This window comes from Nomascus leucogenys, chromosome 4 (genome assembly GCF_006542625.1).
Source record: "Nomascus leucogenys isolate Asia chromosome 4, Asia_NLE_v1, whole genome shotgun sequence".
In the NCBI taxonomy this organism is placed as follows: Eukaryota; Metazoa; Chordata; class Mammalia; order Primates; family Hylobatidae; genus Nomascus; species Nomascus leucogenys.
Genome location: NC_044384.1, coordinates 143,854,546 through 143,878,398, shown reverse-complemented (window position 1 = coordinate 143,878,398; position 23,853 = coordinate 143,854,546). Strand labels below are relative to the sequence as shown.

At 41.2% G+C, this 23,853-nt stretch overlaps 2 protein-coding genes across 5 annotated transcripts in view; one reads left to right on the top strand and one right to left on the bottom strand.

The window, feature by feature from the left end:
- MCPH1 (microcephalin 1) overlaps positions 1 to 23,853 on the top strand; it is a 242,280-nt gene that overhangs the window by 113,402 nt on the left and 105,025 nt on the right. The gene's annotated exons all lie outside the window — the stretch shown is intronic.
- ANGPT2 (angiopoietin 2) overlaps positions 1 to 23,853 on the bottom strand; it is a 60,794-nt gene that overhangs the window by 16,926 nt on the left and 20,015 nt on the right. The window contains exons 2-5 of one of the 2 annotated variants that reach the window (XM_012499155.2): positions 12,917 to 13,072; positions 8,074 to 8,195; positions 1,646 to 1,878; positions 315 to 445 (exon numbers count right to left, since the gene is read on the bottom strand). In XM_012499155.2, the coding sequence (XP_012354609.1) occupies positions 315 to 445; positions 1,646 to 1,878; positions 8,074 to 8,195; positions 12,917 to 13,072 (642 nt within the window). The remainder of the gene's footprint in view (positions 1 to 314; positions 446 to 1,645; positions 1,879 to 8,073; positions 8,196 to 12,916; positions 13,073 to 23,853) is intronic. The other variant, XM_003271409.3, reaches the window with a different exon arrangement.

Here is a 23,853-nt window from a genome sequence, read left to right as displayed (position 1 = left end):
TGAGTCTGACACCTCAGGAAAAACAACTGACAGTATGCGTTATTCAAGCAAAATGCAAGGAGGATGTATTTCTTGCCGAAGATAAGATAGACATTTCTACGTCATTCATATGCAGCTTCTGTATTTTCTGTACAGCAGTGGAACTTAGAGCCCTTGGCAAGTGCTCTAGGTGAGGTAGCTGCCCCGTAACCATGGCTTTGTACTGTGTGGGGTTGGGGAAGATCTTTGGGGGAGACTTCTGCTCTCTGGTTCCTCACCCTCTAAAGCGGCCTGCCTGGAGCCAGGGAGTTAGTAAGGGGAGACGAATACCTCACCTTGATCTCTTCTGTAGAATTAGGGAATGTTAAAGTGTAGATGCCATTCGTGGTGTGCCCTGATTTGAATACTTCAGCACAGTCTCTGAAGCTGATTTGTTCTTCTTTAGCAGCAGTGGGGTCCTTAGCTGCTTTTAAAAAATAGTAAGACATTTCAATGGAATTCATGAAAAGACAAAGACTTGTTATTTCAAGACCCAATCATTTGGTGAGTTTTATTACTTTGGAATTCTTAAGTAAGCAAAAGGCTGTGCCACTTTTTTAACCTTTCTATAAAGTTTCCTTTCATCCTGTTTTCTTATTATTTCTCAAAAGATTAATACTTACTTTTTGGTCATTAATTCCATGTAATTAAAATACTTCAAATAATCCACACTTCCTTTGATGATCATTAATTACATGTAACGAAAGTACTTCACAATCACGTAAATTATTACTTTTGAAGATCTTTCATCTTGAGTAGAATAGGGTAAACTTAGTATGGAAGAATTTAAAAAGAATGTCCGTAAACACTGTTGTCTGTATCATGACCCCATTGCCTGTCCTTTGAGGCCATTGTCCCACTGAGGATATAGTGTGGTGCAGTGACACAATGTCAGCTCCCTGCAGCCTCCTCCTCCCGGTTTAACTGATTCTCCTGCCTCGGCCTCCCAAGTAGCTGGGATTGCAGGTGCCCACCACCATGCCCAGCTAATTTTTGTGTGTTTAGCAGAGACGGGGTTTCACCATGTTGGCCAGGCTAGTCTCGAACTCCTGACCTCCAGTGATCTGCCTGCCTCAGCCTCCCAAAGTGCTGGAATTACAGGCGTGATCCACCACACCTGGGCCTTCTCTCCAATATATAAGAGAAGCTGCAAAGTAAAACAATAATAAGGAAAGCAAAATGTGCTTAAGAACCTGGCAAGATAAGGGAACTAGCATCTCTTAAGTGCCAGTTTATGCCACTCCCTGAGAGTATTATCTCATTTAATTTTAATCACCATCCTATGGGTCTGATATTATTTTTCCTATGTAAAACCTAACTAAATAAATCAATATCCGTTGTGGTTTAGTAATTTGCCCAGTCTCATCCTTCTAATTAATGATGGAGCTAACTAAAAGTAGGCTCTTTACTGCCATGAATCAAAAGTATGTTTGGGGTGTTTGCTTCATAATAATTAGTATAACATATATTTCCCCTTCTCTTCTTCCTTCATTTGAATTGGTAGTTATTTCATATGAAATATATGAGAAATAGTGCCTTTTCTGAAAGAGGAGGAGTTTTTAGTCTTTTGAGAGTTTTACTGACTAAAGGTTATTAAAGCTGAAGAAAACATGATATGTAAACTTACAGTTTGATGTGGACATCATAGTCAATAAGTTATTAACTGTCTCCATGAGATCATGTTGCTGCTTTTGAAGAACTGAATTATTCACCGTGGCAGTCACTATTTTTTTCTCTAGTTCTTCAATGATGGAATTTTGCTTGGATACTAACACCTGTAGCTGATCTTTCTCTTCTTTTATTGACTGTAGTTGGATGATGTGCTTGTCTTCCATAGCTAGCACCTTCTTTTCTAGGAAACTTGTAAGGAAAAGAATTGTTAGTTAGTGAAGACTATTCTAATGAAATATTTTATATTTATTGAATTTCTACTTCTCCAAGGCACTCTGTTAAGATATCGTAGTGGTTATAAAGTAATAAGATGATACCAGAGCCCTAAGGAATCTCTGAAACTTGCTGAGAAGATTAGATATATAAATGTGTGTATATGTGTAAACGTATAAGCATATATGTATGTACATGCAGACTTATGCATACACACAAGAAAAGGTACCCCATCTGGCCCCGGATAGGTGGGACGTGGGCATGACATGTATTAGATGCTAAAGCGCTCAGAAGAAGGGTGCTGCTCTTTCAAGCTTAGTGCTCACGAAGTGCTTTTTTGAGAAGGGAGAGTTTCAACTGGGCTGGACCCTTGGGTAGGATATCAGCTTTCTCCTAAACTATTTATATTTTAATATTAATCCTAATGATAATAATAGCACCTAATGCTATGTGAGAAATACACCTTCAGGGGGAGGTGAATACTTCTCCCAAACTCAAGTCGTGGCATACCAGCCCTGCAACTTGGAATAGTTTACTTAGTCACCCTATGCATTAATGTTCTCACGTGTAAATTAGGATAATATTACCTAGGTCATGGGGTTGGCAATATTATCCTAATTTAAGACAAATGAGTCTTAAAATGTAAATGCACCTGCCACACAGTAACACTCAATGAGTTTGTTAATGTTAATATCAACATTATTATTCCCGTTTCCAATGCGGAAATTGAAACTTAGGGACATTGAGGGCTGGGCTCAGTGGCTGACGTCTATAATCCCAGCACTTTGGGAGGCTGAGGCAGGTGGATCACTTGAGGCCAGGAGCTCGAGAGCACGCTGGCCAACATGGTGAAACCCTGTCTCTACTAAAAATACAAAAATTAGCCAAGTGTGGCACATGAATGTAATCTCAGCTACTGAGGAGACTGAGGCAGGAGAACTGCTTGAACCTGGGAGGTGGAGGTTGCAGTGAGCTGCGATTGTGCCATTGCATTCCAGCCTGGGCAACAGAGTGAGACATCATCTCAACAAGAAAAGAAAAGAAATGTAGGGACAATGAATCACATACCTAAAGTCACACACAACAGGTGGCAGGGGTAGAATCCAATCCCAGAACTTTCTGACTCTGAAATCTGCTTCTCTCCTTTTAGTGTGCCCCCCTTCCTTCTTTAAAAAATATAACCAGCACTGTCACGTGTACTTAATACATAACATTTAATATGTGAGCCAGGCCCTTGAAAAGCCTTTTATTTTTTTTCTTTTTTTGAAATGGAGTCTCACTCTGTCACCCAGACTGGAGTGCAAGGGTGCCATCTCGGCTCACTGCAACCTCCACCTCCCGGGTTCAAGCAATTCTCCTGTGTCAGTCTCCCGAGTAGCTGGGACTACAGGCATGTGTCACCACGCCAGGCTAATTTTTTGTATTTTTAGTAGAGACGGGCTTTCACCGTGTTAGCCAGGATGGTCTCGATCTCCTGACCTTGTGATCCTCCTGCCTCTGCCTCCCAAAGTGCTGGGATTACAGGCATGAGCCACCACGCCTGGCCAAAAAGCTTTTTAAAAATTATTTAGAGAGCTGGTAAAATTATGCTATGTAAGTCCTAAGATATTTTATTAATGGTTATATAGTTTGCCTTTCTAATTTCAACTTATAAACATATGTTACTATAAATATGTTCAATGAAGAGCATACCACTTTTAAACTAACAATAGTTCCTGTCCGTTAAGCCAGAGGAAACAAATCCAAGTGAGTAGAGACTATGTATTTGAGAATGCTAACTGTTTCCCAGGAACAAACTCAAAGACATGCACAGTCAAGGTACTTGGCAGGTTTTTTTTTGTTTTGTTTTTTGTTTTTTGTTTTTTGAGACAGAGTCTCACGCTGTTGCCTGGGCTGTTGTGCAGTGGCACGATCTCAGCTCACTGCAACCTCCGCCTCCCGGGTTCAAGCAGTTCTCCTGCCTTAGCCTCCCAAGTAGTTAAGATTACAGGCGCACTGCCACGGCCAGCTAATGTTTTGTATTTTTAGTAGAGATGTGGTTTCATTATGTTGGCCAGGCTGGTCTCGAACTCCTGACTTTCTGATCTGTCCGCCTCGGCCTCTCAAAGTGCTGGGATTACAGGCATGAGCCACCGTGCCTGGCCGGCATTTTTTTTTTTAAAGAAGATACAAGAGGAAAATTGGATAGCCTGACACTACATTGTTCAGCACCTGAAGAGGCTTTCTGTGATAACTGCAGGAAAAGCAGCAACTAAAGATGTTTCAGTATCTTCATTTTATTTGTACAAGGCCGGTAAATAAAGCTTTCAAAATATAGACACTTTTAAAAATAGAAAAACAGTGACCAGATGTCAGATTCCTCTCTCTGACATTTTCCTTCCAATGAAAAGTTTAGTACACATGAATTTACACATTGGAAGTTTTGTTTTAAAGGAAGGGGACCTCATATTCCCTTTTCTGAGTCATGTATAAGTCAGCTATCTTATTTAATAATGAAATATATCAATGATGGCATCTTTATGTTTCAGAATTATTTTCTGGCTACTAACAAGTTACCACATCTTCTGTTAATGTCACATTAGAAGCTAGTGGAATATTCTATACATTTTTTTTTAATTTTATTATTATTATACTTTAAGTTTTAGGGTACATGTGCACAACGTGCAGGTTTGTTACATATGTATGCATGTGCCATGTTGGTGTGCTGCACCCATTAACTCGTCATTTAGCATTAGGTATATCTCCTAATGCTATCCCTCCCCCCTCCCCCCACCCCACAACAGTCCCCAGAGTGTGATGTTCCCCTTCCTGTGTCCATGTGTTCTCATTGTACAGTTCCCACCTATGAGTGACAACATGCGGTGTTTGGTTTTTTGTCCTTGCGATAGTTTGCTGAGATTGATGGTTTCCAGTTTCATCCATGTCCCTACAAAGGACATGAACTCATCATTTTTTATGGCTGCATAGTGTTCCATGGTGTATATGTGCCACATTTTCTTAATCTAGTCTATTGTTGTTGGACATTTAGGTTGGTTCCAAGTCTTTGCTATTGTGAATAGTGCCGTAGTAAACATACGTGTGCATGTGTCTTTATAGCAGCATGATTTATAGTCCTTTGGGTATATACCCAGTAATGGGATGGCTGGGTCAAATGGTATTTCTAGTTCTAGATCCCTGAGGAATCTCACACTGACTTCCACAATGGTTGAACTAGTTTACAGTCCCACCAACAGTGTAAAAGTGTTCCTATTTCTCCACATCCTCTCCAGCACCTGTTGTTTCCTGACTTTTGAATGATGGCCATTCTAACTGGTGTGAGATGGTATCTCATTGTGGTTTTGATTTGCATTTCCTGATGGCCAGTGATGATGATCATTTTTTCTATACATTTCACTAGCTTTTCTGAGAAGGCATATGAAGAGCAGAGAAAAATTATTTTCCCACCTACTTGATAAAGAAACCTTGAACCGGCAATTTAACACTGCTGTGAATTATCTAAAACCTCCTGAATCACTTTGCACTTACTTTCCTAGGAAGCAAAAGCATGTGAAATTGACATGCACGTTTCACTGAGTGATAGTTGGGTTCAGATCACGTCTGAGAAAATGGAGACCCTGAGAATTCACCTTTGGTGTCACGAGCACCTTCAGGCGAAAGGAAGGAGTGTTGGGCTGGGAATCCGACCTCTGCACATGTCTTCCTGTGTCACATGGGCAGCCATCCTGCTGTGGACGTCAGGTGCATGTCTGTCTAGGTGAATATCTAAATAAAGCTCTATGTAAAATGAAGACATTCGATTTGATGACCTCTCAGGCCCCTTTCAGTTCAAATGATCTGTAAATCCACCTTTTTTTGACAGTAACATTTTCTGAATCCTTAACCCTGCAAGCAATATTAACCAGCCAAGGAACTGGCTACCCATTACATGTCTCGCCCATAAGCAATAACCATCAGCATTAATAATAATTATTAGATATTCAATTGTAGCTCTTAAATGTATTCCAGCCCCCTGATCATTGTAAATCAGTATATAATTTTGGAGAGTTGGGGGTCTCTCTTTGTTGCCCAGTTTGGTATCAAACTCCTGGGCTCAAGTGATCCACCTGCCTTAGCCACCCAAAAAGGAGGGATTACAGGTGTGTGCCACCACGTCTGGCTAATTTTTTTATTTTTTTAGAAATGAGTTCTCATTATGTTGCCCTGGCTAGTCTCAAACTCCTGGCCTCAAGAAATCCTATCACTCTGGCTTCCCAAAGTGCTGGGATTATAGGCATAAGCCACTGTGTCTGGCTTGAATCTATTCTATAAAGAAAGCAATCGCACTTTTGGGGAATTATAAAAGATTATTTAAAATGTGGTTTGTCCAATGTGAAATACCATTTGCATATTTTTGTAGTGATATTCTTGCAAATAAAATCATAGGCCAGTCAGAATTTAAGGTAGAAAACACAGCATGGAGAACTCATACACCTGTAAAATCATCAACAGTATTTTCTTTTTTTATTATTTGTAGCTGTTGATGAAAAAAACCTTTTTTTTTCATTTCATATCTGTGACAAAAAATATGATTTCTACTATGATTGGACAAATATGTGCAAAGATGATATTTGGGGGACATAATTGACCCGAATTGGTAGTTTTAGCATTGTAGCAAGCTGCATTTGAAACCCAAGTGGGGAAACAGTATTCAGTATTAGGGTTTGTTTTACAAACTGGACATATCCTAGGTTTCTCACGGACATCATTGTATAACAGGCAAGAGAAAAGTAATCTCCAGCTCCCATGTGTTCCAGGAATCGCTGCAGCATTTTGAAGAGAACATTACTAAGTAAGACTGTTTTAAGAAAACGAGGCCGGGTACGGTGGCTCACGCCTGTAATCCCAGCACTTTAGGAGGCTGTGGTGGGCAGACGGCTTAAATTCAGGAGTTTGAGACCAGCCTGGGCAACATGACAAAACCTCGTCTCTACTAAAAAAAAAAAAAAAAAAAAAAAAAAAAAAAAAAAAATCAGCTGGGTGTGTGACACATGGCTGTAGTCCCAGCTACTCAGGAGGCTGACATGGGAGAATCACCTGAGCCCAGGAGGTTGAGGATGCAGTAAGCTGAGATGGCACCACTGCCCTCCAGCCAGGGCACCAGAGTGAGACCCTGTCTCAAAAAAAAAACACAGAAAAGAAAATGAAATTAGCAAGATTGTTATATCTCAATGATTGGTCTCAAATGTTCATTTACCATTTGTAGAGGAGAAATCTGAAACATGAAATAAAAATATTTGAATTTTAAAAATCTATTGCTTTTCAAAACCCTAAATCAAAAATGACTTAAACTTGGTACCCAAAGGACAGAAGGAATTATTTCAGCCTAGTTCCTGATTAACAGTAAAGAACAATTATTGAATAAGAAGTTTATCATTTTTGGTTAAGAATAAAGAATTATTTAAATTGTCAAATAGGATATATTGTTATGGCCATGTTCCATGTTGTATATACATGTCTTGATTAAAAACAAGGAAATAGGCACACCAAGTATGTGCATAAAATTATCCTCTTTTGTCCCAAGTGGAACAGACCTATGAAAACAGTCCCCACCTATCACCTACAATTTTTTTTTCTATTGTCGATCTTGAGATTTTTCCATATTTTCTTTAAATATTAATATAATCATGTTTAATATTTTTGGTTTTACCTTATCATGTGTTTGAAGAGGAAGCATGAGATCATAAAATGTGCATTGGCTTACAGTATAAGTGTAGCTTTCATACTATAGTGCATTCTGCATTGAACGAAGCTAAGTCCCCAAGGGCAAAGGATCTTGGTCAAGTTAATACTGAAATAAAATGCCTGGGCCAGTGGTTCTTTCACTCTGCAACACTAGCTGTATTTTTAAAATAGATTAGGATGTATAATACTGAGGCAGGGTTTGGAGGATTACTGTAAGAGGATCTTTAAGGGGCCAGGGAATGAAAGGTAAAATCTAGGACTGTGTTAGGAGATCTGTGCCTGTGCAGGAATTTTCTCCAAGCCCTCTCCCTTCTCCTCCCTCATGAGGTTTCTGACCCTTACACTAGACATGAAGAAACTCACCATTCTGATAATTCATCATTTGAGACCGACTTTCCTATCTGGAAAGTGTGCAATTCTGAATTATAAATGTTTTAGTACTGTTATTACCTGTTCTTATCTTGCAATTTGTTTATTTCACTGGTCTGGTCCAAAATCTGTTTTTCCAATTTGTTTGTTGAGAGAGAGTGTTCCAAGAGCTGAAGTTCAAGTCTCGTGGTCTGATTTAATACCTAAATGTAACAAAATGAAGTTCCCATTAATTATTTTTTGATTAGTTTAACTTTCCAACTTTCTTTTCATTAAAGTACCCAAGCTACAGGAAAACATAACCAAAACATTATTTTATTTATTAACCCAAGTATCTTATTTTGGCATATTTTTCATTTTCAGAAAAGGCTCAGTGTCTTAGATCACATCTGAGTGTGTTAAACCTTTTTACTCTTTTCCCCTCGTCTCTATTTTTTTTTTTTTTTTTTTGAAATGGAGTCTTGCTCCATTGCCCAGGGTGGAGTGCAGTGGCATGATCTTGGCTCACTGCAACCTCCGCTGCCCGGGTTGAAGCAATTGTCCTGCCTCAGTCTCCCCAGTAGCTGGGATTACAGGTGCGTACCACCATAGCCAGCTAATTTTTTATATTTTTGGTACAGATGGGGTTTCACCATGTTGGCCAGGCTGGTCTGCAACTCCTGACCTCAAGTGATTGACCTGCCTCGGCCTCCCAAAGTGCTGGGATTACAGGCATTAGCCACTGCACCTGGCCGTTATGCCTCTATTTTGGAAAGTGGTTAGTAGTTCTTGACAATGGGGTTTATGTCAAATAATAAATGTTATTTTTCTAGTCTGCCATATTTTATTTCATACAATGAGATAAGTAGGAGTATAAAATGGTCATATTTCATATGTCAAAAGTATTTTCCCTTTGCTGAAAACAAAATGCTATTCTCATATTTATTTGTCATTAGACAGAGATCGGAAGTCACATGCTTCCATTATATAAAAATATAGATAATTTTTAGCCTGGCATTTCCTCATTTGTCACCACTTGTTTAGACTTTTTTTTCTTCTTGCCATTTCTCCTTCCTGTTTTAAAACCTGTTTGAACCAATCAAAGCCATATAATGTGAGTGTGAAGCGGAGCCTCAGCCTTGCTGTGCGGGCCTTTGTGACCTACTGTGTGGCATGAGCAGTGCCGCTCTCCTGTGGATTTTCTAGCGCCTGGCTGCCCTTCAGCAGGAAGAATCGATTACTCACTCCCTCCATGTCATGCTTATTCAGGATGTGTTATCACATGCAAATGTCAGTCAGCATTGTTGCCAAGGAACCGGGGACCTTGGAAGAATCATTGTTTGCTGGTGTCTTTATGTCATTTGCAGGAGCCCTGGCTGGCCCACAGCGTGGGTTTCAGGGATGGTCTTATCCTTAGAGCTGGTTTAGTTCTTATCACAAAAAGTCTTCTGTGAGAATATAGTCCTTGGCCAACATAAGGTTTTGTTTGGGTTTTAGTATTGACACGTGGAATACAGATTTGGCCTACATCTTCTTTGAGTCCAAACATTCTATGTTGGTTATTTCTAAAAGGAACTGGAAAACAGTGTTTCCTATTTAATTGATAAGGGTTATAATATGAGTAAAATTTGGTGGGGAGGCAGGGAAGGATAGCATATAAGTCGTGATTGGCCCAATAGTAATTGTAACCGTTTTTCACATCACTTTTCTGGAGAGCATCAAACCCCTGGACCAGCCTGAAGGCCTCCATCTGCAGGGGACTGTAAATTACCCAGGCCAGGTAATGATCTGTCATTCTCTTTAAGATAAGAAACCTCCAGCCACCCATCGTTGCTCAATTTGATCATCTCTCATTCTGACAGGCTTGGAGAATCTTGCTTCTAATCAGAAATTTTCATATTTGAATTTAAGTCTATTTCACAAAATCAGTAACTGCTCAGCAAATACCTTCAAACAGAGTGGGTACATAATTCAGTCTCTTTGTGGCCTTCCTTAAACTCAGCCATTTTTCTTTTTTTTTGAGACAGGGTCTCACTCTGTTGCCCAGGCTGGAGTGTGGTGGCACCATATCCATTCACTACAGACTCTGCCTCCCAGGCTCAAGCATTTCTTGTGCCTCACTAAGCCTCCCAAGTAACTGGGTCTACAAGTGTACACAAGCATGCCCGGCTAATTTTTTTTTTTTTTTTTTTTTTTTTGGTAGAGATGAGGTTTCACCGTGTTGCTCAAGCTGGTCTTGAACTCCTGAGCTCATGCGATCCACCCACCTTGGCCTCTCAAAGTGCTAGGATTATAGATCTGAGCAAGTGTGCCCAGCTGGCTCAGCCATTTTCATGTGTTCACTTGGGTTTTACATGGAAAAACTGTTTACTTTCCATCTGTTTTCTTATTTTCCTGTTATCCTGGATAACATGATATCTAGTTTCACAATAGGCGTTTTTGTTTTAAACCGTATGACCCAACACAAGTACATTAAATGCTATGAAGTCTCTGACCTGCATAGAATGTAGCAAGGTTTGCATTGCTGCTCTGTCCTAACACTTTTTCATTACTATTATTATTTTTTGTTTTTTTAATTTTTTGCCAAGCTCCCATGCTTGGATCTATTATTTTAAAATATAAGAAATGTTATATTTTAAAAATGCTTATGGGACATTTTTTGGATGAGCTATTAAATTACCCATCAGTCTTACTATCAAAAGGTGGGGCATGTGATTTAATCATTACTAATTTATTTTAATAGATTGGTGCAATTTTGCCATTGAAAGTAATGGTGGCCAGGCACGGTGGCTCACGCCTGTAATCCCAGCAGTTTGGGAGGCCAAGGCAGGTGGATCACTTGAGGTCAGGAGTTCAAGACCAGCCTGGCCAACATGGTGAAACCCTGTCTCTACTAAAAATACAGAAAATTAGCCAGGTGTGGTAGCCTGCGCCTGTAATCCCAGCTATGCGGGAGGCTGAGGCACGAGAATCACTTGAACCCAGGAGATGGAGGTTGCAGTGAGTCGAGATAACACCATTGCACTCCAATCTGGGCAACACAGTGAAACTCCGTCTCAAAAAAAAAAAAAAAAAAAAAAAAAAAAAAAAAAAAAGTAATGGCAAAACCTGCGGTTACTTTTGGTTCAACCTAATAATAATTGACTGTAGATATATATTGATATATTGACTTTTAAATCTTTAGTTTTTATGAGTTCCTAGGATTTAAATTTTTAGTACCTTATGTTCCATTATGTAAAATATTTATGTATGTTTTTCCTGAACTGTTCTGATATTGTGGAAAGACCTGGTAATCAAGTAATTTGTTATTCTGTTCTCTTATCTGAAAGTATTTTGTTTGTCTGTCATTTGGCTTCTGTTTTCTCTTACCTCATCCAACCATTTGTGGGAAGACAATGAAAGAACAGCTGTGTCCTTCTAGAATAAGTCTTACGAGCGTGGCAGGGCTTATGGCATCTCCCGTCTCATGTCCTGTCCTGGCTGACGTCTAGCATTTCTTGATCCTTTTAGCTGAAGTAGCATTTAGGAATAATATGGAGTGGGGATTGTTTCGCTTAAATTTGCTCTTTTTTTAAAAGCATTCCTTATAGCCCAGAGTAGGAAGGCACTGACTTCAAAAGCATGTAAAGAAGCCAGGATGAGGAGTCAGAAAGCGGGCTTGGCCGCTGAGACTCACGACCATCGCCTTGAGCTTGGAGCGTCTGCATTTGTAGTGCTAATAGCAGCTTTTCCCTTTCCCACCCAGGCCGTTCGCTGGGTCACATGTTGTGCGTCGTTTAGCATGACTCTGGGTGAATTTTCTTCTTTTGAAATTTTCATATTTTGCTGTTATTTTACTAGTTTCTTTCCTTCCTTTCTTTTCTTTTCTTTTCTTTTTTCTTTTCTTTTCTTCTCTTCTCTTTTCTTTGCTTTTTTTTGAGTTGAAGTCTCACTCTGTTGCCCAGGCTGGAGTGCAGTGGCACGATCTCAACTCACTGCAGCCTTTGCCTCCTGGGTTGAAGCAATTCTTCTGCCTTAGCCTCCCAAGTAGCTGGGATTGGAGATGCCTGCCACCACGCCTGGCTAAATTTTTTGTATTTTTTAGTAGAGATGGGTTTTCGCCATGTTGGCCAGGCTGATCTTGAACTCCTTACCTCAGGTGATCCACCCATCTCAGCCTCCCAAAGTGCTGGGATTGCAGGCGTGAGCTACTGTGCCTGGCCACTAGTTTACTATTTCATAGTCTTCTTTCTGTTACTATTAATCACTAGGTCATAGAATCTCACAGTGGAAAGAGAACTTAGCAATCACTTGTTTGGCCCAACCCTTTATATTATTTGAGGCCCAGAAAAGGTGAGTGTCTCATTCTGATGCATTTATTTGGTTAGTGGTGGACCTGGAACCATGGCAGCGCTCAGGGCTCTTGCTTGGGCATGCACCATCTTTTCTGTGGCCGGACGCTTCTCACTGTCCCACTTGTCTCCTTCTCCATAAACTCATTCCGCAGGCTGTGTTAGCGGTTGAGATTCAGGTTTTGTCTTAACTCAAGAGTTAGATTTAAGGCCAGAGCTTCTAGCTCTCTGCTTCAGTGCTTTTCGTTTCTCAAATGTTCAAAGACTTTAGGACTTAGAAATGGAACATGATCCCCAGAGTCCAGAAAGCACCAGAGAGACAGAGGGGGGTATTCATCTTGCAATGGTCAGGGATGCATGGCATGAAAATGACTCAGATGTCTTCAGTAGATAGAACACATGAAATTTAACCTCAGTATTAAAAACAAAAACAGATTTACTGATTTTAAATTCATAACCAGCCATACATCCTTAATTGCTTATCAGTTTATTCCTTTTCTGCTGTGATGGTGCTTTCTTTAGTTTCTCATGGCTTCATTGAGGAAGCTCCTGACGTGACTGAATGCTAGTCTCTAGCTGCGGGGACACCGTGTGCTTTATGTGGCATTACTTACTTGGGCTTCCACATCAGTTAACTTCCGTGTTTGCTCCGCTGTTTGGTTCAACAGGTTTGTCCCTATTTCTATCATCACAGCCGTCTGGTTCTGTACTGCATTCTGCTGTATCTCCACCATTTCTTTTTTCATGTTGTCCTGGATATAATTCTCAAGCTAGAAAAGAACAGTGTTAGAAGGCAGTCATTAGTCAAATGACCGGAAACCTGATTCCTAAATGTTTGTCATCTCCTCCCTATCTTTAACAACAACAAAAAATCTATTAAAAGACTTGTACCTTGCCTTCGTTTTGCAATCTTGCTATTTTTTTTTTATCATTAGCAGGAAAGCACAGTGTGATTTTATTTTTATGCAAAATCTGGCAACTTAGTCACATCATGTAAAGGAGCGAGACAAGCTACTGTTTCTTCTGTGTTCCTCTGGAAGTCCATGTCGTGGTGGGCCACAGAGGGTGGCGAGGGCAGCCACAGGGACTGCTGGGTGCTGCCGCTGTGGGGTTGTGTCTGTACTTCCCAGCTGTAACTCTGACCATGCAGTGCAGGAAATGATAATTTGATACAAAGAAGCATCACTATTTCTCTCACATTCTAGACTTTTGGTTTCTCCACATAGACTTGAGAAGACACTCTAGGACAGTGTATAAGTAGAGGAGCACCCTTTTGATTTTCCTCTTAACCTACAGAATCACCACTCAGTTCCACATTCTGTGGGGTCTTCCCCACCTTCCTCTGTATTGAGTTCATTCAAACTATTAAATTTTTCCTAACATGTATGCGTTTTTCACAATTTTGTCATTTCATGTATCAAGCAAACTTTTAATCCCACCTTGGTCTGTTTATCACCTAACGTGCCATGGGCTGGTTCTTCTCTCCCTCAGTTACTAAAGATAATGATCATGCCAACTAATTTTAGCATTAACTGAAACACAAGAGAAGGAAGACGCTCATTTCACTGCCATTGGTATAGCTATCCCTGTCTATGGCAGTAAAATTATATGATTATGTATAACTGCAAGACAACTCAGTATGTGGGAAGAGCCTTTGGGCTTGGAGCCAGGGAAGCCTGCCCTCTGCTTTATAGCCTTGGTTCTAGGAAAGTTGCTTAACCTTTTGGGACCCTATTTTCCTCATATGTAAAATAGGATTTCTAGTTGGTCAGAGGAGTGTCTTAAAGAGGAGTTAAGCTATGCTTTTAAAGTCATTGTGTATGCGTAACTCCAGATACTTAACATTTAATTTCCTTTCTTCTTCTTCTTTTTTTTTTTAATAATCTAATGTTGGGAACCATTATTCCATTCACTGGTCCAAAGTATCAGCTTGTGAGTGCAGAAACCGTGTTTTCTTCCTTTTCACATGGTGTAACAAACATTTTTTATTACATTGAATAATTGAAAGATGATTATACAACTGATTCTGGTGCCTTCCTTTAAAAACTTAGAATTCTTTATAGAGAAACCATTCATGGAGTCAGTCATCAGACATGGTTTCCCCCAAAATGTTAACCACTAAATAATTCGGTGCTTTCTGTCTTTAAGAGTAGGAAAATAGGATGGGAAGGGTAGAGTTTCTCTCTTAGAGCTTCTTTGTTGATGCATTTCATAGATTGTGTCTTGTGACTGGTATCAGGTGGTTTTAACATTAGGCTGGAACTATAAGTTTACTGTTTCCAATGCCCCCTGCCATCGACTCTGCCCCAGTTCTCTGAGCTCCCAGCTCCCTACATGCCCGTCAGCCTGGTCACTAAGGCTCCCTCCCTGGCAGTTGTTCTCCCATGGATATTGGATGGGTCAGATGAGCAGGATGCATGAGAGGCACAGTCAGCCCTCTATCTGCGGCCTCCACATCTACGGATTCAACCACACCATCAAAATACTAAAAAATAATAATAATAACAATACAACAATAAAAAACAAAAATTGCAAAACAATACAGTATAGCAACTATTTGCATGGCACTGACATTGTGTTAGGTATTCTAAGTAACCTCGAGATGATTTAGAGTATATGAGAGGATGTGCATAGGTTATATGCAGATGCTACCCTGTTTTACGGAAGAGGGTTGAGCATCGTGGATTTTGGTATTCTCGGGGATCTTGGAATCAGTCCCCCACAGATATCAAGGGACAGTTGTACTAGAGCTCCAAGCATGTGTAAAATCATTTTGTTGAAATGTTACTCAAGCCATCCATCTGCCTCAGCCTCCCAAAGTGCTGGGACTACGAGCATGAGCCACCACATCGGCTGAAGCCTTTACTTTTCCATATGAATCAAAACAGAGTAGACCACTATTTAAAAAAATTAAAAGATTTAAAAAAATTTAAAAAATAAAAAATCAGTCACTGATACCCGGCAGGCCAGCAACCATCTGTATTATAGGCTTCATAAAATGTGAAGAATCTGAAATCTTATTAACCCTTTCTCAGAGTTAGCTCAGGCTTTTTAGTGTGTGTGATCTTTCTTAATTCAGTGTTTCTCTTTCCTCCCCTGCCTTTATAAAACTGTAACTTTTGTGATTGAAATAAACTATTTAAAAGAAGCCATAAATAGCAGTTCGTAATTCTCCCCTCCGCTCATCGCCATGGGAGTAATGGAATTTTTGAGGTTGTAGTTAAAGCTGTGTGTCACCCAGAGGCACTGTCTTAGTTACTCCTCACACCACCCCAGCCAAGATAATATTTAAAAAGTTTCATTCCGGGAGGCTTGGAACTATAGAGATAGACTCCAGCTGGAGTTTAGTTTAGGCCCATACTCAGAAATAATAATTTACAAAGTGGTATAAATAAAAAGTCTTAACCTCCTTCTTGATTTCAGTACTTAAGAGCTAAATAAAAATTATTGTCTTTTGTCACTCTGAATCATACAACCAGAGAGGGAAAATGAATCCTCCAATACTGCCTTCCCCCATTTCTAGAGCTACTGAGTCAGATGTGGTTGCAACTTTCCAGAGATATGAGTGGATTGTTTATAATTGAAAAATTAAAGTCAAATTCCAATTTCAAATTAAACTTAGGAACTTTGAAAGACATACAGGCCGAATTTTAAAAAATAAAATTTCTTAACCTGCCATATTGTTTTCTAAACATAAAAACAATAGAATGCAAGATCCTTTTAAAATTGCTACTTTTTAGCTATTCGGGATGACAAAGTATAGGTACATGGTGGGTGAGATACTATGTGTCCGTGTCTGTTAATCTTACATAAAAGCAAATTACGAATACACATGATGTGTGTATATACAGATATATATATAGCATATGTGTATATAGTGTCTATAAATATATACAGCTCTTGAAGCATGTATCATTGAAATAAAAGAAAATTCTGTATGATATTGACTGCAATTAGTTGAAGTCTTTGGGAGAAAAGAATGGAACAGAAACAAAAATGTCCAGTAGTAGATATTTTGTGTTGATTTCAAAAGATATTTGAGCCAGTCGTGATGGCTCATGCCTGTAATCCCAGCACTTTGGGAGGCCAGTCAGGAGGATTGCTTGCTCTCAGGAGTTTGAGACCAGACTGAGTAACATGGTGAAACCCATCTCTACAAAAAATACAAAAAAAAAAAAATTAGGTTGGTGTGGTGGCACATACCTGTAGTCTCAGGTACTGGGGTGGCTGAGGTGGGAGGACTGCCTGAGCCCAGGAGATCAAGGTTGCAGTGAGCCATGATCGTGCCACTGCACTGCAGCTCAGGCGACAGAGGGAGACTTTGTCTCAAAAAAAAGAAATTAAAATTAAAAATAAAAACACTTGTGTTCTTCCTCTTGAAGTCATTAAATTAAGGTTTTAAGAGAAATATATGATGTGACAGTCAGGTACTCTTTAAAAACAAGGAAGAATACTGTATATTTAGCCCCAGAAACACTAGCAACAGGAACAGCCACAGTAATGGTAGTTAGTGTTTCTTGGTTGCCGGCACTGTCTGTGCTATTTGGGAATCGCTGTCTCCTAATTCCAGGCGCTTCACATCAGCACAGGTGGATGCAGTGCTGAGCACTGGAATGACCCTCAGCAAAATGTTAGTTCAACCCAGAGGCCGCTTCATACTTTTCCAGCATTTTAAGAGCCAAAAGTGATATATCTCAAAATTGGCTTCAGTATGTCTTCCAATTCCAGGCTTCACAGTGCCTTAAGAAAACAGACAGACCACCCACCCCTCGGTGGAGGACCATTTTTACCACCAGAAAAGCCCAGAATTAAAGATGACCAATGCCAATTCTATCTTCTGGGAGCATCCTGACAAAAGAATCTGTGTTTTCTTCCAAAGATTAGTAGTAATTTCTAGAGATACAGAAAGACTATGGATGTCCATCATATAGTATAAAAATGAACATTTCCAAATAAAGATCTCCCATTTAATGTAGCCTTTCCATAAATCACCACATATCAAGGATAATGAGAACAAACCTAGAAACAAAGCCATCTGGCTCATCCACGTGGATAGATAGACCTTGAAATTTCCCTGTCTCTTGACCTTGATGAATTAGTTGTTTCCTAGTTTATTGTCCTAGAATGTCTTTCTGTTTAGTGTCTCTCTTATTTTTGCTGGCTGTGACTGAAACCCAGAAATATAGAAACCTGCCCAGAAATATGAAATTCCATTCTAAGTATAAGGAAGTCTTAGTACAAGAAAAAAAAAAAAACCAACCCAGTAAATAAGCCATCCTCCACTGGCAGCACCAAACTCCACTTGTGTATGGAGAATGTTTCCCATCCCTGTCATCTGCCCCGAACTGCTCTCATCAAAACAGTTCCAAGACACTTGAACCTCCCGTGGGAGGGGACCCGGCTCTTTCCAATTTCACATGCGTAGCATGTGAAACATATTCATGTTTTGCAGGAATGTTTGCCATCGCCTTCATATCTGAAGAGGATTATGCCATGAGCGTGATCTGTGGGCACATGTGTCTGAATAGGTCCCGCTGTACATATGTGCAAGGACAGTGTGTGTTCATTTTGTCCTCTTCTTGATGGTTGACACACGCGGCAAAGTGTGGGGCCTTGGACTGTTCTTCCTTTCTCAGAACTAAGTGAGTTATGCGAGTTTAACATTGAGAGCCACGGCGATCCTTCTAGCTGCATGGTTTGCTGCTCAGTGTTATTTGATTTGCTGAAAGAGTTGCGCCCTAGCCATGGTCTTTAAAACTTGGCAACGCGTCGAAGCTCAAGCAACCAGAATGAAATATTTTAACGCAATATATATATATATGTATGTTTACACTAACATATATCTATGTATATTTTAGTACAAAATGTGTTCTGAAGTTTTTTATTACTCCCACAACGTTTTGAATGATCAAATTTGACAGGAAAAATAGGTCCATTTGTGAGGCAACTATGGCAGGGCAGATTGATTACACATTTAAAAGTTTATCTGGCTCTCTTCCTTCTCACCAAGATTGTCATAATTATTTTTTATACCAAAAGAAAAGTAATCTTGAAATTGGCTCAGTAAAGGAAAACATAGATAATATATGAAAACTATCCCCAACTTGGAGATTCTGATGTTGATTTCTCACCAACTGTAGATGCTGGTTGAGAGATCTTTTCTATTTAAATAAAATTCAAGGTCCTTAGACCTTTTTATTAATTAGTTTTTGTCCATCTGAGTGACCTAAGGTGGACAAAAACTAATTCATTAGAGGGTCTAAGGACCTTGAATTTTCTAGTAAATTAACAAATAATTTGAGATTTCCTTGGAAACATTTTACTGTTGCGCATTTCAATTTAGAAATAGGATTTTGCAACCATCTCTCACACACACATACACGTTTTTCTATCCCAATGATCCATCTTTCTTCCCACCCAGCCCTTCCATTTTTCTGGTAAACCCTTGAATTTTTCTAGTAAATTCACAAATAATTTGAGATTTCCTTGGAAACATTTTACTGTTGCCCACTTCTGTTTAGAAATAAGATATTGCAGTCATCTGTGTTACACACACACGTACACGTTTTCTACCCCCCGTGATCCCGTCTTCCCGCCCAGGGTCCACTGTCCTCTCTCTCTCTCGCTGGCCACGCATCCCCCAGCTGGTCTCCTTTCATCCCACTGTTAGAGTCAGGAAGCCACATGCAAAGCTGGTGACTACAGCTCACTTTCTTCCCTTGCAAGTTTGCCTGAGGATAATGTCCAGATTCCTTCTTTTTTAAGACATATGCCGCTTCCTGACTGGCGCCCCGATCTTGTGGGCCTCAGACCTGGGCACGCACTGTCCTTGGCCGTCCCAGGTGCCCAGCGGCCTCATAGCACGGCCGCCTTTGTATCTCCTCCTTGAGTCCTCTCTTGGTCCTCAGGTCCCACCATCCCCCATTGCATGCCCTCAGCAAAGATACTCATTTTGTGTTTCATTTTGATATCAAAACCATTTTGTATTTGTGTCGTTTCGTTTTTAATCTCCACAAACAATAGGTTAATGTTCTTGCTTGCTTGGTGAAGAGTGAATAGAATCCTGAAACTCTGCAACCATTCTACATATACACCCTAGTAACAACAAGCAAAACATCCGCTCTTACAATTAGTTTGAAAACTTGAGTGTAAGATTATTAAATCCAGGGATATTCTGTTTGGGAGGCTTTTGACCTAATGTTCTTGGTTCCCTGTCATGAGGAAACTCTGAAACAGCATTTGAGGTCTCCAGACAGACAAGTGACAAAACTGGGCTCTCCTCCCCCTCCTTTTAGAGTTGGGCTTCTGTGTGTGTGTTTTTATTCTGGAGATTTTGCTGCCTAAGCAGCTGTGTACTCAGCAGTACTTCATGGCAGAGGCTGAGCCTAAAGAGGGAAGGGCTGGGAGATGCGGGTTTTGCGCAGCGCTTTGCCCTCCTAAACCCTCCCCAGAGCCTGGGGGGTAGGCGCAGTACCCACAGTGAGAGGTGATGTTCACATGCCCTGTGACGTGGGAAGCAAGCTTTCTCCATATATTGATGCCAGACTTGAATTTCTAGAACCTAGAAAAGCCCATGCCAAAGCTACTTGCCATCTGTTGACTGTTTTTATAGTCTTGGCCTTTTCTTCAGGTTCAGTGTAAGGCCCTAGAAATTGAGGCAAAAGCTAAAGGCCGAGGGAGGGAAGCCTGGCCTCTGGTGCCCATTTCCTGGTGGGTCTTGTGACTTCTCTTAGGGAGCACACTTGCCTTCACCTGCCCTGACCACGTGGATGCCTGCCCACATAGGGTCTTTTAAGCACTTCCTGAAATGGATCTGTTCTGATCTAGCCTTTTTGCTTTTTTCTATTCATAGTTTTTTGTTGTCTTTTTTTGAGACGGAGTCTCGCCCTGTTGCTCAGGCTGGAGTGCAGCGACGCGATCTTGGCTCACTACGACCTCTGCCTCCCTGGTTCAAACGATTCTCCTGCCTCAGCTTCCCAAGAAGCTGGGGTTACAGGCGCACACCACCATGCCTGGCTAATTTTTGTATTTTTAATAGAGATGGGCTTCGCCATGTTGGTTGGCCAGGCTGGTCTGAAACTCCTGACCTCAGGCGATCTGCCTGCCTTGGCCTCCCAAAGTGCTCAGATTACAGGTGTGAGCCACCATGCCCGGCCATTTAACAATTTATGAGTGACTTTCTGATACTGTATCTAGATAACCAACCCCTTTCCTACTTTCGCTAGTATGAGAGACTGAAAGTTCACTTTTGGCCACTATAAACTCCAAGATGTAGTAGGAAATAAGTTTGTGGGCCTTAGCTGGTGGCATTCTAACATTAATAGTCCATGCCTCTCCTCCTGTGGACAGATACAACCTACAGTAATTTAAGTGTACCGGTATATCTGTGCTCTGGCAAATCCTATCTGCTTTGGTCTTCTGTGAGTGCAGCTGCATATTCTCTGCATTAATTTTTTTCACATATATTTGAATATATGTTTTTCCATATATATTCATATGACTTTATCCCTTTGTGTGTTTCCCTTACCACTGCTCCAAAATTTGAGAAGGAAATGTCCTTTTCCCTTCAAAATGTTCCAGTTATTTTCTACTGATAAAGTGGCTATTTCTCATCAATAGCAGGCATTTTAAATATATGTAAGTTTAATGAGACTGCTGTAGTAACGTCATGTAAATTTCTTTGGGCATTTCATATGCAAAAGGTGTCACATTTTACACGAGTGTTTTTGAGGTCTCGTAGGGCACATATATATTTACCCAGGTACCTGTGAGCGTGCAGCCTCATGGCACGTTATGCATACCTGACACTTGCACAGATTCCTGGAAGCCGAGGAGCAAATACAGTGCAAGAGACGTTGTCAGGCCACGTCTGCATATGTAGATATATACACAGCAAGAATAGTTACAGCAGCTTACAATGACAAAATGCTTCTCTGTGTGTATGTGTGTGTACCTCGCTCTCACCAGATTCTCACACTGCCTTAGCTTGGGTTTACCCAAAAGCAGAGCCTGAGACAAAGGCAGGCATGCAGGAAGTTTATTTAGGCAGTGGTCCCAGAGCGCAGCCATGCAGGACAGGCGCGGGAGGCAGGGGCGCAGCAGGGTGGTTCGCACACGTGGACTCAGGCGGCCACTGCCGCGCTGGCTGGTAAGAAGCCCCACAGGATCTCCCAAGGAGCCCTGGGACAGTGTATCAGAACATCCACCTGAGAGGAGAATGGGGACTGCTATCCCCAGGGGGGCAGGTGGAGCCCAGTGGGCATTCATGTCCCAGGTTTTGCGAGAGTGCCAAGGAGGCTCCGATGGGTGTCCCGAGGCAGCTTGGAGCCAAGGTCCCTGGGCATGGCCTGGGGGTTTGTGGGAAGGCCTGAGGCAAGGCCTGTCTCTGAGGTGTCCTGAAGAGCGGGTTGGGCCCAGAGGGTTAATTCTGAGCAGCACCAGAGGATTTCCCTGGCACAGCAGGGGATGCTTTGAGGCCCCTTTAATGAAGGAGAAGTGAGGCTCACAGAAAGTCAGTGCCCACCCCAAGGCTCATGGGCCGCAGGCTGTGGGCAGTGGCTAAAGACAGGCTAGTGGGTAACTCGGGGCCACGTGGAAGGGGAGCTTGTATTTATAGCCCCCAGTCAGCAACGCTGGAGAGGAGAGGATAGGAAAAGCAATGCTCTGAGAAAGACAATATTTCTAGTAAATTGGGGCAGGGCAGGCCTGGAGACAGGAAACCAAAGCCAGGGTTGTCATGCGGGAGTGAGGTGAGGTTGCAGCAGCAGAGCAACTGCGGAGACGCTCAGCAGGTCATTGGTGGCCTCTGAGTTATTCTGCAGGCTTCTGCCATTCGTTTGGTTTTTGGGATATTTTGTTAAATTCTCAGCTTAGAAGATACTAGTGATGTTTTCCCTACAGAGGTAGAAGAAAATATAAACCTATTTTCTTTTTAAAACTGTACTGAATGTAGGGCCGGGCATAGTGGCCCCTACAATATACTAGGAACTTCCTTTTTTAATGAAACTAGAGCATTCTTGCCTTTCTGAATTTAAAGCACACTGAAAGAAAAAATAATAATAATGTAACAAAATGTCTCAGTGTTTTTCTATGCCAAATAGAGTCTTATGTGTATCTGTCTAGAGACATATATGCATACATTTGCCTACACATGTGAGGTAGGGGTGTGTGTGTGTGTGTGTGTGTGTGTGTGTGTGTGTGTGTGTTTCAGTTCTCTAAGAAATAGACATTCCAAAGCTTGGTGGGCAATGGTGGGAGGCTTTAGACCCTGTAATATTGTCGGACTATCACTGTAAGAAGGATGCTAGCACCTGGGTCACAGTGCTAGCTGGTAGCAGAGTACTAACTAAAACCCTGGTCTCCCAACGCCCCACCCAGCACTCTCATCGCTGTACTGATAATGCCTATTCTTATCTTAAAAACAAAAAAAGTGCTGTCTGAGGGGCATTAACATTCTTACTTTTTCATTTTTGCAATGAAGTATACAGATACTGATGGCCTTTTACTTCTCCTCTCTGCCCTGTTTTTGCTGTCTCTTTCTGTGTTACACGGGTTTGCTAAAATACCGGGTGGAGCTCTGTGGAGGAGGTAGCGTGGTTATCTCTGAAGTAGGCTGTTTCCAATAAACTGAACTTACTTGGTCACAATGAGTATTCTAAATGGTTAGAAAAGGGAAAAGGCTAGTGAAACTAAATTTTCTAAATTTAGATAATTTTCTAGAAAACATTTTCAAGGCAAACTAGTTTTTGCTGTCCTTTATAAGGCTGGCAGGAAGCGTGTGTTGTTTCTGTTTTAAAAAGGGAGAGGAGCGGACTTGGGAATGCGGATGGGAATGCTTGAGAAATCTCACAGCAGGGCTGTGCGTGCCCTGCCGGGTCCCACTGCCTCTGGACAGAAACCCCCCCAACCCCACCCCCAGCCAAGACTTTCTGCTTCTTTATCTCCTCTTTCTGCTAGCACCCAAAAAGTTGAAAGAATTCCAATGGATAGAATTTTTGAGATAATATTGGAAGATGCTCAAAATACACAGGATTAATTTACACGAAGACTCAGCGGGAACACAAGCCATCTTCTGTACATGAAGATGCACTACTGACCCGCCGTCCGCAAATGTGTTTGTACAGTTATTTTCTCAGTATGGGTGATGTCTCTCCAACAAACTGCTCCTAGTCTCCTGCCTGGACACCCTTCTCTCTGTGCTTTCCTGGGTTAGAGTGAATGGATGCAAACACACATTTCCATGCTCTGCAGCAACTTGAGACTCCTGTGAGCAAAACGCACTGACGGGCAATGTGCGTGGGTGGTGGGGAGCATCCAGCTCCCGTCTGTTGAATAAACCCGCCCAAACCATAGGGAAGAGCACTGTCATATAAGGCCAGGGGATTTTCAGAAAAGAAATGTGTTCTTTCCTCTTTGATTTTTGTGTTCTTAAAGCTGTAGGTGCAGCTTTTTTTAATAAATGATTTCATAACCGCTGAAGTTCATGCTTTCCTGAACTATTTAGGAAGATAATCTACCCCTTATATTGGATGAGATGATCTGTCCCTTCGAG